Below are 15,658 nucleotides of genomic sequence, written 5' to 3'. Positions count from 1 at the left end.
CATAAAATGTACATAATGGAAAACTGGAATCCATGTATCTGCAATTGAAAAACTTATATTAGGCCTTAAGGAGGGTACCTGTATATTAATTTACAGATACAGATGTATCAAAGTGCTGCAACTCCCACTCCTATTTCTCCTTTTAATGGCTTCACCAAGGTTCTAATCTCTCAACTTGAATTTGCAAAAATCATTGGACAGATTTCTATAAAACTTGTAGGAAGGATCAGAAGTGTGCTGAAGCCACTATACACACAGGTGAGAATATGGATATGGGGGAGGATTCAGGATTTTTTATGTTCGTTCACGTTGCAAGATAGGATGTATAAAATAATTTAAAATTACATAAATGAACTACAGATCTGATTTCAATGAAATTTTGTGGAGTGCTGTGATGTGGACATAGAAAGCTAAATAATAATGTGTAGTATTGTCAGAGTTTGGCAGCAGAATGTGCTTGACTAATATTTAACCACATAAACCCCACCAAGAGTTCTCTTGCAGATAAATAGAGTAAATCAAGCAAACTCCTCAGTTTGACTGCTGTCAGTGAAGCAGGAAGAGGAGTGCAGGAAGGGAAATGCAGTTAAGAAGCCGAAGCATATAAATAAATAATAAATACTGTAAGGAGTGAAAAAGTAATATATGGGAAAATAGGATTAATGCAGTCTTAGGTACCTACTACTCACCATGCCACAGTGTAAGGAACAGTCACAAAAGCACAAAAGGCAAGACTGCCACTATGTGAAGAGGTAACACTAGTGCAAGGGTTGACAGGAAGGGCAGGTAAACAACCACCAGTGTCATCGCCATCACCATCCGTGTCAACACTTATTCTTTACGTCATGGTCTCCGGGGAGCTACAATCAACTCCCTGCATAATCATTAACAGCATGATTAACATTAACTAAAATTTGATAATTTATTGATTGTATATGATTAACTTGTCCCTCCTAACATATTTTTTCATTTGTAATCAATGAATGATCATAGTTGCTGAAGCTGCCTGAGTGAACAATAAAACGATTGTTAGATGATCCGTCAGCCTGAAAAGTTAAAAGATGAGGAGCACTGACATAAAATAATGCAAGTAATTTACTTTGAACTAAGTGAAGCCACAACCTTTACATTTCATATGGCACTCAGTTCTCCACGCCGTGAAACACAATGGCAATATTCCAGAAATAGAAATCGGGCCAATCCTTGTTCCCAGAACACTGAACAACATCAACATGCTCCCTTTCATGTGATGAGAAAGATATCCTCAAGATAGAATTTTGTGTTGGTAAAGGTGTCACTGTTCCTGATTTAGTCGTAATCTTGACTAAATCTTGACAGTCACTGCCTGTTAATTAACAAGTTGTATCTTCAAAACTATCAAAACTATCTTCTATAGTTGTGATCAACGATAATTTATTTTTTAAAGTCTCTGACGGGTTCCTACATTTGCTGTTGCTCAAAGGTCCAACAAAAATCAGTGCACTCAGGGACAGGGGCTACAACTGAAACACTACCATAACATTTTCATTAATATGGGGCTGCAGTGGCTCAGTGTAAAACGGGTTGTCCTATGATTCAAGATCAGCGGTTCGATTCCCACTCCCGCCCAAAAACACCCAGAGTGTGAGCTGACAGTGGGAGGTGTCAGATCACCTTTGGAACATTGCCGAGGCGCCCTTGAGCAAGGCGCCGCCCCCTTTACAAATTGCTTATACACCATCTTCATGGTGTGCCCCTCACTCTGCCCGCCACTCTATCTTCCCTTGCATGCCTACAGGAACCTGTGTGTATGTGTGCGTGTGCTACAGGGGCCTGTACTCACTAATATGTATGCATGCATTTGAACCACTAACTAGAGTGTGCTTTGTTAATTTCCCTTCAGGGATCAAATCATCCATTCATTCGTTCATTCATTTTCTCCCGCTTCATCCGCCGTAACAGGTCACAGGGAGCTGGAGCCCATCTCAGCCGGCATAGGACGTGAAGCGGGTGCACCGCGGAGCCACACACGAGGACAGACAACCATGCACACACACACTCACTCCTACGGACAATTTGGGACAGGCCAATGAACCTGAAGCGCATGCTTTTGGTGGTCGGAGGAAGCCGGAGAACCCAGACAGAATCCACGCAGACACGGGGAGAGCACGCAAAACTCGCACAGAGCAGTACTCGAAACCCGGACCCGCCGTGTTGTGAGGCAACAGCGCTACCCACTGCGCCACCGTGCCGCCAGGGATGGAATCAGTATACAAAAAAAATAAATAAAAGTTAAATGTAAATCATAATTGTCTGCTACAAGCTGCAGAGGGTTTAAATGTTAAACACTTTAAAAACAGGCAATAATATCTGTGAACACACATGTTTCATCCCGAGCTGCTATTTTTAAAAAATTTATTTATTTAATATACTGTTTTGATCCCCGAAGGGAAATTAAGAATGCACACTCTAGCTAATGATTCAGACGCATGCATATATATACAGTATATTAGTGTGTACAGGCCCCAGTAGCACACACAAACATACACCCAAGGGTCCCTGTCGGCATGGAGGTAGAGTGGCAGGCAGCTCCATCTTGGTGCGCCTTAAATGAGCAATTTGTAAAGGGAACGGCACCTTGCTCAAGGGGCGCCTCGGCAGTGCTCCGGAGGTGAGCTGACACCTCCCACTGTCAGCTCACCTCCGGGTATTTTTTTGGGCAGGAGCGGGAATCGAATCGCCAATCTTGAAATCATAGGACGAACCGCTCTACCGCCCGCTTTACCACTGAGCCACTGCCGCCCCACTGCTATGCTAATGATGCAAATTCATTGAAGTATTTTCATATTTTCACATGTCGCATGTGTATTTTAACACTAATTTAATACTAAAATGCATAACTGATGCACATAAATGATATATTTTTGATTGTGTTCCAGTTAATTTTGAACTAGTTGGCAGTTAGCATTCAGTTACTAACAAAGACCTGTGATGTGTTAGGATAAAGAAGCTAAAAGATAACAAAGCTAATTGCAATTACAATGAAGCATTTGGTTTGAGGTGAGAATATAAGTACATAGTGAAAAAAAAAATATTTAGAATTAAAGGTACTTTGATTTTAGAGTTGCACACATTTTCTTTTGATGTACTTTTGACAAAACTTTTGATCCTTGATGGGAAATTGAAGACGTGAGTAATTTTATCATTGATATTGCAAGACAGTCTAAATATAACAGCCTGGTAACAATAAGCACCGGTTTATTATGTTTTAATACACAACAAATCCTATGAAAAAACCAAAACTCCCAAGAAATACAAAATCTATCAAAAAAAACACCTGACATAAACTCAAAAGTAGTTAACGGCTTAGCAAGTTAATTTTAATTTGTGGCATGATCATTCAGCTGTATTCTTGCATTAGACCAGAACATCTTACTTAAAATGTAATTATCACTTGGCATAGATACCTTATAATAAATTGTGAACTCATCAGCTGTGGATAATTATCTGGGCTTGCGCTAGACATTCGCCACTTCGCCATAGGTGAAGTAAATTCCAGATTGGCTACAAGGTTTTTAGACTGTAGCCTCAGTGGCGTTCTTATTTTTACGGGAAAAAGGCTAAAACTTACAACTTTTTCGCTCGCTAGCGCCGCTATTTCCGCTAGCGCCACTATTTCCGCTAGCGCCACTATTTCCGCATGCCGATGGAAATAGCTGAAGTGACCCGAACGCTCCCAATCATTAAATATACACTTGAGTCATGGCCTCCTTTCGTCCAATGAAAAATAAAATGACAAGCTAAACCTGCAAATTGGTGTACAACAAGGCGAGGACGATCGATCAAAAGAAATTAAGAATCCAGTGTTTTATAGTAGATTTTGCGTAAAATTCTAATTGAACAACAAATGGTGAATGCTGAGAGGGGGTAGGAGTGGTGACAGACCAATCAGAAGGTAAATGAAAGATATTATCAATACTTTTTTGTAGTCTTAGACTTTTAATTCCTATGCCTGGCAGGAATAACCAATGATGTATGTAAATGTGTATTCACCTCATTTGCTATTTTTCATGCCTTTTTAAATTGAAATGAAAAATCATATTATCGAATTAAAAAAAACAAAACTAAACCAAACTATGGCATACCAATGGTTTTGGTGGTGGTCAAAGTTAAAATGTCTTCTAGTCCATGTAAAACTTACAAATAAACATTGAGTAATACCAAGAATCAAATTTATTAAAATCAAAGTGTCTAAGTCAAAGTTAAAATGTCTTCTAGTATAAGTAAAACTTACAGTAAACATTGAGTAATATTTTGTATGTCTGTATCTTCAAATAGTGAATGCAAGTTTTCAATTGTTGAATCTCACATTTATACCTGTATAAAGTAGGATAGAAATAAAGTTAAGCTTGAACTGTTGACTTTAGTGTATTTTTGTAGGTAAACTGAACAGAAGATTTTGCCCTCAGAATGCAGGAAAACAACCCCATTTTCTAAAAAATTTCCCGGGGGAGGCCCCCCGTACCCGCCCTGTGGGGGGGTATCCCCCCTACGCCCCCCCTCCCGCCCCTGCGACAAGCAGTGGTCGTCATCGCGCTGCGCCACTGTCTTGGACACAGAATGTGGCTTTTTGTGGCTTATTCAATTCTTTTACACTGAGCCACAGTGGCTTGGTCTTACTACTTCCTAGTGCAAGGCCAGATTACTGATCCCATGGTATGTGCCGGTGGATGACAGACTCCACTGGAACAAAGGGAATTAGTCATATTATAGAGAGGTCCGGGAAAAAACGTTGCACATTTGCTTTTTCTAACAGCAGTTTCATTCTTTTATTTCACTTCACAGTATTGCAGCATGTTGTCTGTGAAAGAAGTGAATGGTATTTTGTCACTTTGAGGACCATTTCCTAATAAAGCACATTTCTGCTAATAGCCCTTTACAGCTGGTGCAGTCTGGTTCCAGGCTTTGATATGACAAAGCAGCTATGAGCCAGAAAAATACGGAAACTGACAGATAAATCCACCATCACCAAGTTATGGTCAGTTTACAGTTGTTTCTGTCTGCTGTTATTGCCTTTTTTAAAATTCTTACTCATTCATGTTCTGGATTGCATTTTGTTCTGTTTAAAATGCAACTGAGCAAAAAGAGTGATAAGGAAAGGAACAATCCTCTCCTCTCCGCTCGTTTGAATAGAGCATCTCAGTATTTGCTCCTTCAGCTAACTTCCATGTGAGCATAGAGACACTCCCTCCTAAAAGCAGTGACATATGGGATCTCTTAACAGCCACTGAGGCTGTTTAATAACAGATGTGGACATGCGAGACAGATTATTGAGTAAGCATGATAGTTTACACCTGCTTCCATTTGTAGCTACAGTCAGTGCACCTCAGCCAATGTGACTGTGCTCATATTCCTGCTGATGTCAGCTGTCTCCTTTAACTGTCAGACCAGTGGCTCTGATGTAATTTCTTCTCTTCCATGGGACTCTAATGGAAGATTGTGTTTCGGCTTTCCATTTCACATCCATAAGCTCAGTGTCTGAAGTACTGTTAGGAATCAGCTCAGTGCCACCCTGCATCAACATCCATACATGTGTGGAGTACTAACAAACTTTTCAGACAGAAATTATATAGTTTACCAATGTCTCACAGTATGTGGAAGTTTACCCATCTCATCTGGCTGACATTTATCATTTCTAATGAGCTTCTTTTCTCTGCGAATCAGGTAATTTGTGGTTTTCCTTCTCCAAATCTCACAATGAGGGTTTGTATTTCAATGTGCAAATGGGAAACACTGCAGTTCTTACACGTTATAATGTATTGAGATAAATTGATCTCTAAATCCTGAGATGACTCATGAGATCACATTACCCGGTCTGTCTAAAGTCCATTTGCAGTTCGGTCTTCATGCTGTTAAATTCTGGTGTCAAATTACCCCACATCTGTGTTCAAGCAAGCATCAAGCTGGTCTGACACAAAGATGCAGAGGGCTAGATTTGTTCATGAATATACTGTATTGCCACCAAAGTGTTTGCAGAAGAGTTACGATTAGAAAATAGATTATTTATCATAGTGAATACAGTTATAATTGAAGTGTTGAAAAGAACCAATAATACAGCATCTCCAGAAACCTGTCTGGTGACTGAGCTCAGAATTTCAGGCCTAGTATTTGCATTAAAGTAAGATGGTAATTGCTTAATTAAGGGAATTAAGTTGGTGTTTCAATTCAGTTAATTTGAAACACTATACCATCATTCACTTCAACAGTAGCTACTTCTATGTAATTATGTCTGTCATGGAGGTTATGTTCTCCCCAGCATCTGTTTGCTTGTTGTTTTTGGCTTTAAGCAGGATCGTGCAAAGACTTCATAAATTTTTCATGACCCTGAGTGGGATAGAAGAATCCATTAATTAATCCATTAATTAATTACGTTTTTGAACTTCTGCGAGGGTATTTTATGAAGAAAAATCTTGATTGTGATGACAACACAGATGGGTACAGAGTGAATTAACCCAGGGTGGGAATGGTACAAAATATTTGAGGAGCATTCTGGGTCTTCTTGCGTTTTCCTGGAAGCTGAGATAATTTGCAGAGACCTCATCCTAAGTCGTGATTTGTGTCACATATACAAGATGTTATTGCTGACCAGTAAACAATAACAGGCCATGGAACTGCATAATATCAAAGCAGTTTTAGGGCATGCGATGATCTTTTTAACACAATTTTTAAGTTATCATTCCCTTTCTTATAACCAGACCTTATTTATTGGGATTACATTGATATTTTTACTGTTACTGATATTTTTACTGTTTTTTACTGTTTTCTCAATAACATAATTTATGACAATTAAGGCTACATTATCTTGTTTAGAACCATCCTGAGGCCTGTAACATAAAGCTTGGTTAACCTAGCCGGGCTTCCTCTTACTTATCTGGCTTCACTTACTGAGACATCCGCCCGCCGGCTATCAACTCACTAATTCAATTCAGGCATGTTCGCTCTAGATCTGTGCGCGCTCACGTAAAAAGGGCAGAGGTTGCTGCTTGCGACCAATTGCAAACATGCAACAAACCGGCCCGAGCCGCATATTTCACAACGGAGGAGCAAACAATAATAATTGATAAATACGAGCAATACAAATCAATAATCCAGGCAAAAAGCAACACAGTTGCAGCTACCAAACGGCGCAAGGATCGCTAGCACAAAATTGCCGACTGTGTCAGTGCGGAAGTTAGTGCCATTATATTACTTCCCCACTATGACTGCACTTGTATATCTGACTACAGTAACATTTGTGTGTTCCATAAATGTACGTGTGTACGACATTTTTCGTTATGGCATGTGATTGTAGCCCCCGCGACTTTATGAATAGCTCTACATACTGTGTTCTTCCCGAGGTTTTCGGCATCGCCAACAGAATACATAAAAGTACCTATGAATGAATCAATCAATCCATGATTTACTTAAACAAATAATTGATTAATGACATTTTATCTGCGGCTTGCTTGTAACCCATCAGACATGGGATTTAAGGACATCATAATAATTATGAACATCACTAAGAAATATATTAACTGTGGCAAAAAACCTCAGTGCAATGCACACTGTCTGAGGGACTGTCAGCATGTGGTTGCGGTGTGTTACATTACATCTGTAAGGCTCCAGCAGCTGACAGATGTAATGTAACCCCTCTCCCCAAAACCTGTACCTTTCGTACAGTGATTGTTCAGGAAATTCCAACGGATTACAGCAAACTCTAAATATTCTCTCGCGCCTGAGCGCTCTTCGCACAAGCTGTGCACCAAGATCGACCGGGTTCTCATAAATCGGACGGCCCATTTCCAAAAGAATTGATTGGTCAATAGGTGGGGCTGTTATACCCGCTGAGCTCTGATTGGTCAGTAGGTGGGGCTGTTATATCTGCTGAGCTCTTATCCTGAACTTATCCTGCTCCGGAGCAGGTTCGGTGTTCAGCATAGGTTACCGTGACAAAGTAGCCCAATAGAAAGTCAGCCACCTTTATGGTACCGAAAAGCCAGGGTTAAGCCTGAAGTTATCTCACTAAACCGTAATCCAGCTTTATGGTACAGGCCTCTGGTCTTGTTCAATTGGTTAACAGCTTGACAGACTTATAATTAGATATTAATTAATTTCTAATTAGTTTTTGCTCTACAGCAGAAAATGTGAAACATCAATGACAAACTAATTAGCACCAGTATCATAGATTATCTCAGAATGTATTAAAGTGGTTACATTTCTCTCACACTAAATACACCTGAATGTAATACTGATAATCATGATGTGGTTTCAGAAGTTGTGTCCATAATTACAAAATAATAGTTCAGTCCCTGAGCACTGACAGCTCAGTATTTTATGCTATTGTTGTAAACTGTGTGCATGCCTGTCCTACCTTAACAGGAGAGATGTGTGTGTGTGGTGTGTAGCCATGTATTGCCTCCATGGCAGCAAGGTTCTTGTCACTCATATGTAGCATCTCGGCACTTTTCCCTGGAGCCAGATGTGCTGGACTGTGCTCCAAGGGGGGCGTCTCCTCATCCTGATACCTGTACTTCTGTAGAAGCACACACACGCGCGCGCGCACACACACACACACACACACACACACACACACACACACACACACATGGATGACTAGATTAGTTCCAAGAGGACTGTATGAGGAGTGTGTTTTAACAGTTGCCAGTCTAATTTTAATTTTATTTCATTAACGCATCGTCTCTCCTCAAAACTATGATGAACTCCTTTCGACAGTGACAAATACCAAATATCAAACTATGGACCATACATATTTACATGTAAATATTGCAAACACAAGCACAACAAGCTCCAAAAAAAAGTCCTCGTCCTCCACAATCAGTGCAACCAGAGCTGTGACTCATAATGGCTCTGGTCGGAGATCATGCAGCTACTTCTGAGTAACCTTCTTCTCCTACCAATATCCCACACTTGGGCAGCCTGCTAGCAGCCCACAGTGTTAGCCACACATGGTAGATTTCATTCTAGGTGGGAAGGTCCAAAATCTGCATGACATTTTCCATGACCAACACATCAGAAGGTGGGCTGGACCACTGTGCTGATCTACGGCACAGTCCTGTCGGTTATCTGTTGTGTTTCTGCTATCTAAAATCCCTGAAGACCCTCAGGCTTAAAATGTGCTCTGCTACACTGCAGATGTGAAGTATTCTGCAAATAGAAACATTTTGGAGATATCATATGAATTTTGGCTGAAGGCCCAGATCCACCCTCTGCCACCTCAATTTTTTTTTTAGGCAGACGGACAGGAAGGGTGCATCACCCAACGCTGTCTCAGACAGGCTGCCTAGCAACCACAGCAGAGATTGCGGTGCTACAGTTGGAGCTGCCAGCACTGGTCCTGGATCACATTACACTAAGACAGCAAGATAGGTAGGGAGTGAAACAGAGATGAAGATAAAGGAGAAAGTGAGGGGGAAGGGTAAAAATGAAAAAAAAAAATTAAACAGTGGGTCACTACAAAGGGAAGCAGAAAACAAAAGTATGGAGGTAGAGCTGAAAGAAAATTAATCGCTGACAGGCTCATCCCATAATTACAGGTTGACAGGCAGGAACAATTTATTTTTGTTTGTAAAGTGCTGCAGAGGTGTGAGTTTGTGAACGGCTTTGCGTAAACATAAATTAAATATTATGTATCTACGAAATAACAAAATTGTTAGCAAGTGACTCATCTTAATCTTTCTATATGAATGAACTCAAAAGTAAAAAAAACAAGGAACTGTAAAAATATTAAAATAAATGTCAGAGATTCACAAATAACATGAGTCACTTAGAGGTAGCCCTCAGCACTTGGTTTTCAACTGCTTCCCCCTTTCCGCATGACCAAGAATCATGCTGCCATGTTGCCTGCTATTCCACTGGTGGGGGATGTGATGGTTTCAATGATGTAGTGTCCTTCGGGGGGGGGGGGGAGTTAAGGTATGGATTGTATTACTGCTGGTTGCAATGCTCAGAATATCGAAACGGCACAAAAACATGACCAAAAGTCTGAAGTAAAGGAGGTGTCTTCACTACAAAGATGCTTTGGGAATGTCGCCCATCACTTTTTAATTATGAATGCAGTTATTCAATACAGGGATGATTAACTGCATTCATCACTAGATTCACTTGGTATGATTGGTATGAAGTTCTTCAAAACTTTTCTTCTTTCCTTCTGTTTATTTTAGTGCTACTGGGTGATCATGTAATGCAACTGCTCTCATAGGGATACTCGAGCGCAGGACATACTGTATATCATAAAAATACTTCTGAGCTGGGGGAACAGAAGGTACACATGAAACTGCTGCTTTTGATATTTCAGTGTTCAGTGTTTTAAAATTGTACTTGCCATTATCAGTAACATTTTTTCTCGAGGCAAGGGGCTCCAAATTATCAGCAAACTGGTCAAAACTCTACCAACAGAAGCTTCAAGTTGCACTGCAATAGCAGGAAAAAAGACCTACTGAACACAGTAACTCGGCGCTCTCTAACAGAAACTTGACTCATATCACCCTGGTAAGGAATGAGAAATATTTTTTGACCTTTTGTTTTCAGAAAAGTCAAAGTCAGACACTTTTCTCAGTGAAAAAATCACTATGGTGTAGAAGAATTACAGCAAGGGATGTGTGATGCCCCCAGCCAAGTAAATAATGCATTTACAGCAGAGTTTACCAACACTTATGCCTGTTAAAAAATATACAGACAGGTTGCATGAAAGAGTTCCTTACATTGACATGGACAGCCTGCTTGATGTGGTGAAGGAGAAGGAGTATTATCTGGAGCTGGAGGCCAATTGAGATCAGTTGAAGAATGAATTTGGGGAAGACAGCAAGAATTTGCATTTTCAGGTGCAAAGAGTTACACATACCAAACAAGGAAAGAGAAAAACACTATGCTCCGTGTCCCTGTGTTAAAGGCCCAGGGTCCTCAGACACCGGTCCTTGAAAGGGCTGGTTCAAAGTGCAACTACCAGACTTTGGTGCAACGGTCAGTTGGTTTCCTTTTACCTCTGCTCTTGACCGTTGCACCTATGGATGAGTCAGATCTGAACCCACATGAAAAAAATTAAAAAAAAAAAAAATCCTTACTTTGATCAGCCATGTCAAAAATATGAGAAAAGATGATGGAGATTTTGCATAGTGACCCAAGATCTCTCTGGAGCAGAACGGAGTGAGGAAACAACATGAGCGTACATGAAGGACGTAATGAGACAGATGCTAGAAAGCATTTCTCCAAAAGTACAATGTGAATAAACGATAGAAGAATGAGAATTTGGGGACGGGGACTTTGTTTATAAAGATGCAACTATGAAAAGATGACATAAGATGAATTAATTTAAATCTTGTGCATCGATAAAAAAAAAGTCAAGTTAGAAAAGTTTTTTAAATACTCAGATTTGAATATTCCCTTGTCCGCCATCCACATCACCTGTGCCCACAATCAATATCGTCACCTAAAATAGGAGGAGGAAGACCAAGGATCAGAAGAGAAGGAAAAGGAGGAGGCGGTTGATTTTTTGCCCCCTGCTGGGAGATACAGTACAAATGGTAAAGAAAAAAAAACTGTTCCCACGCTAAATCTCCACAATGGATGCCCCTCGTGTAAAAAAAAGAAAAAATTGTGATTTCTTAGTGAATTGTTTATGAATCAAATGCCAAGTCTACAGCATGTATTTTCCACCACTGTGTTCATCATCTAAAACAGGGAAAATTAAGGCCCGCGAGCCAACTGCCCTTGACTGAGTTGTTAGTGTCACCACTTGTGGAGCCACCTGTATTGACTGAAGACTCATCAATACAGCAGCCACTCCCTCAAAATTAGTCCCAAAAAAATTAGGCAAGAGAGGACTAAAAAAAACTCAAGACTGAAAGTGAGTAAAGAAAATACCAGACATGGTGAGAAAAATAATATTTCTTTATCAAAGTCAAGGGGAAGTCCAGAAACAATTACTTTTTACTCAACTGCATGTGATGAGAGCACCGATGCCACAGAGACCACACAGCTGTTCATTTTTTGTGGAGAACTGACCAAAACTTTTGCATTAAGGAGGAATTGCTTGAAAAGGACCAGTTTCCTCTTATAAAATGTCAAGCAAAGAGTAAAACCTCTGTTTGGCTCAGTGTACATATGTGAGCAAACATTTTCTCTCTTAACACTGAACAAAAGCAGATTGAGAACCAAAATGACTGACAGCCATAAGGGGGCGGCAGTGGGTCAATGTTAGAGCCATGTCTGTGACGTCCTTCAAATCTTAGAACCAGACATCCTTCAGTCCACAGGGCAGCATCACAGCTCCCACTAAGCACAACGCTGTTCCCATTCAAAAATGAATTACTCATTCATATGTTGACAAATCCAAATATTTATTAATTTTAGTCAAAGTTGATTTTCTTCTTAATCTTTGTAAACGTGTTAATAGCACGTCAACAAAGAAGGAATTTTTGTTCCTTCTTTATACAGGGCTGTGAAGGGGCTCTCCTTTCTGTCTACAAACCAATCAGACACTGCTATTTTGAAAATGTACTATTAACCGTTTAGAAACAAAATATATGAAAATTCTTTATGGAGAGTTGTATCTTAAAATATGGACTCATCAGGCATATTGTATCTACATTTGACCGATTTTGTTAATGTTCACTCCAATTGTGGCCGAGCCTTTTGCATATTTTCCTGTATTTGGCCCTCAGTGGAAAAAAAGTTTGAACACCCCTGGTCTGAAAGGTATACAAAATGCAAAGTCTCAACAAAAACAGACAAAAAATTCAAAAGCTCTAAAAGACATGCAGGTCTGCTGGAGCCTATCCCGACTGGCTTCGGGCGAAAGGTGAAGCACACCACGGAAGAGACACCAGCTCATTGCTGGGCCAGATGAAAGACAAACACACATGCTCACATTCACACCTATAGACAATTTGTAGTGATCAGTCCATCTAAGATGTATGTTATCTAGGTGGGAGGAAGCTAGAGAACCTGTGGGGGAACACATACAGACACGAGGAGAACATACAAACTCTGCACAGAAAGGAATCAAACCTGAAACCTTCTTGTTGTGAGGTGACGGCGTTCCCACTGGGCCACCATGCTGCCCTGAGAGAAATTTCAAAAGAGTAAAAAAAAATGAAGGATCTTCTTAAAACGTCAAAGGCAGCCATTTGTTCCAGAGGTGATGTACTTTGTTTTGATGATAAAGTAGGAGGGCAATAAATAAATGAGGGAGTCAATAAAGGTAGCAGGTCAGAGGCCCATATGCCACAAACATGTCTCCCAATAGCCAGTGCAGACATGATTATTCTTTCTTTTTTGGGGGGAAAATCAGTTATAGCCCCAATACTTGGCACTTAGAATCAGTTTCCAGAATAGATTCATAACAAGCGTGGATGTTGACAGTGATGGAGTTGGGGACAGGGAATAAATTTTATTTCCAACCTTAAACATACACTGGAAATCCGGGACAATGCATCCCTGTCCACTGTGGGAGTGTAATTAAACCCAAACAGCAGGTATCCCCATTGAAATTGCTCTCTGTTGGTGCTCAAGGGTAAATCTTTCAGGTGCCTTCTTGTGGTAATGAACATGTTGTAAAATCTCTGACGGAAACCCCCTGATTAACTTGACGTAGGAAAACTTTATCCGGCTCCTGCCTGCCGTCCTGGCACAGGGTTAAGTCTCTACATTGTAGTGGTGAAAGCTAAGAGGTAATGGGTTTCATCTTCCTGTGAAGGCCTCATGATTAACTATTCTGAAAACAAAGCAACCATTGGGTTGCTGGCGTGAAATTATTGGTGGTAGTCTTGGTGCCTGATTGCATCCCTACATCATGGCTAGTCACTTATGTGCCTGACTGACATCTCAAGTATTTGGTGATGACTATTCTCTGTCCTTCGTCCAGGATTTGATATGACAATAAGAGAGTGGTGGGGATGTGGTTAATCTGTACTCAGAGTCCTTAATTGAGTGTTTGCTTTAAACCAGGATGTAATTCCTGTTAAGGTTACTGCAAAAGGGTGAGGACAAACTTGCCAAAGAATTTCAGGTATGGCCAGTTTCAGCAGCTCCCAGTTGTTATAGGTCAGTTGACCACATAAGATTGAGTTCCAACATCTCATTCTTTTCTGGCTGATACAGACAGACTTCACCCATGTCATACTTGATGACATACCAAGAGGATCCATGGAATCCATAGGTCTCTAAAGACTTGTGTTCATGCAGGGACACCAGAGGAGACATCTGGGTACGGCACTAAACATCATTTTCATGGAGCGTTGCAATTAAAATTACCCTCAAGAAATGTATACTGTTCCCTGTAGGTGGACACAGGTGTCTTTTTTTCAGCACATTTACAAACTATTTAAGTTTATTGGATGACAACATGTATGGGAAGGTCTTGGGTGGAGTTAAAGTTGAAAGTGAGGGAAATGAGACAAAGATGTAATAACAATGCATTATATGTCACAGAACCTGTCATTGCTGCTATAGGTCGTAGACAGCCATGTGATCATCACAGCTAGTGTTACAGGAAACTTCAGACAGACTCAGCCATAAGGTCACATTTGAGACCAGTCAGACCCAAAGATGAGCAATTAGTCGTGTGATTACGTAAATCTGACTGGCAGGTGGATGAGATTCAGCATCTATTCTCTATGTTGTCTTCTTAGCACGTAACTTTTAGTCGTAAAACGTGGATTATCATCTACTGTGTTTCTGTGTTCACATCTGGAAAATTGGGAATTGAATCATTGACTGTCATAATATTTGCAGGGACTGGCTTTCAAATCTCCCACAGCTGTCCTGTTAATACTTGAAGCTCGTAGTTCTGGGTGTACAGATAATACAAATACAAGTCAAACAAGACTCTTTATGGAATAAAAAAACATCTGTCTGAGATAAGATCATCAAAAGCCTTAAATTAGTATTTGCTGTTTAAATACATTAATGTATCATTTGAATGAACTGTGCATTGTTGGCACTATTTTTAAATGGACTCTTAAAGGATATTAATTTACTAATTGTCTACCTATTTTCAGTCGCTGTTCTTGCAATAAATACCAAGAATTCTCACATCCACTATAGAATTAACACAACAAATCTGAATTTATTATAACAAGCATATGGTATGGCCAGCTTTAATGAACCTGATTGGGAAACATGACAATAAAGTTGGTTGTCTTGGGGCCTAATAATAATAATAATAATAATAATAATAATAATAATAATAATAATAATCTATACTTTAATCATCCCTCTTGAAGAAATTATTTTTACACTCACACTTTACACATGTACATATACAGTATATGTGTTAATTACACACACTGGTGCTTTATAATAGCTTCCAACAATTAAAATCTGCTTCTACCAGTACACACAGTTGACTAAATCACCTCTCCAAGAAAACACAAAAAACTAGTACAATAAAATCCCTTCTCAGACTTTATTGAGGTAGTATATCACCATGGATGGATTACAGAACATTTTTAAAGAAATACACTGTTATAAGGTGAACCTAAGGAGAGTCCCCACAATTTGTGACCACAGTTGTTGTTCCTTGTGTGCTATAATCAGAAATGTATACTGAATGAGCTGAATGAGCTTTTCCTTTATTGGTTAAATGAGTCAATTTAATGTAGAGCAAATGTCAAATTCTATC

General features: G+C 39.9%; 1 protein-coding gene across 6 annotated transcripts in view; it reads right to left on the bottom strand.

Annotated features, from left to right (window-relative positions):
• LOC137605967 (disks large homolog 4-like) overlaps nucleotides 1-15,658 on the bottom strand; it is an 83,064-nt gene that overhangs the window by 26,884 nt on the left and 40,522 nt on the right. For 3 of the 6 annotated variants that reach the window (XM_068330951.1, XM_068330953.1, XM_068330955.1), the window contains exons 2-3: nucleotides 13,045-13,098; nucleotides 8,390-8,551 (exon numbers count right to left, since the gene is read on the bottom strand). The exons of 1 other annotated variant lie outside the window; for it this stretch is intronic. In XM_068330951.1, coding sequence (XP_068187052.1) covers nucleotides 8,390-8,551; nucleotides 13,045-13,092 — 210 coding nt within the window. In that variant the 5' untranslated portion in view covers nucleotides 13,093-13,098. The remainder of the gene's footprint in view (nucleotides 1-8,389; nucleotides 8,552-13,044; nucleotides 13,099-15,658) is intronic. 2 more of the 6 variants (XM_068330954.1, XM_068330952.1) reach the window with 1 other exon arrangement.

Source organism: Antennarius striatus, chromosome 13 (genome assembly GCF_040054535.1).
Source record: "Antennarius striatus isolate MH-2024 chromosome 13, ASM4005453v1, whole genome shotgun sequence".
In the NCBI taxonomy this organism is placed as follows: domain Eukaryota; kingdom Metazoa; phylum Chordata; class Actinopteri; order Lophiiformes; family Antennariidae; genus Antennarius; species Antennarius striatus.
This window is presented reverse-complemented; position numbering and strand designations above follow the sequence as displayed.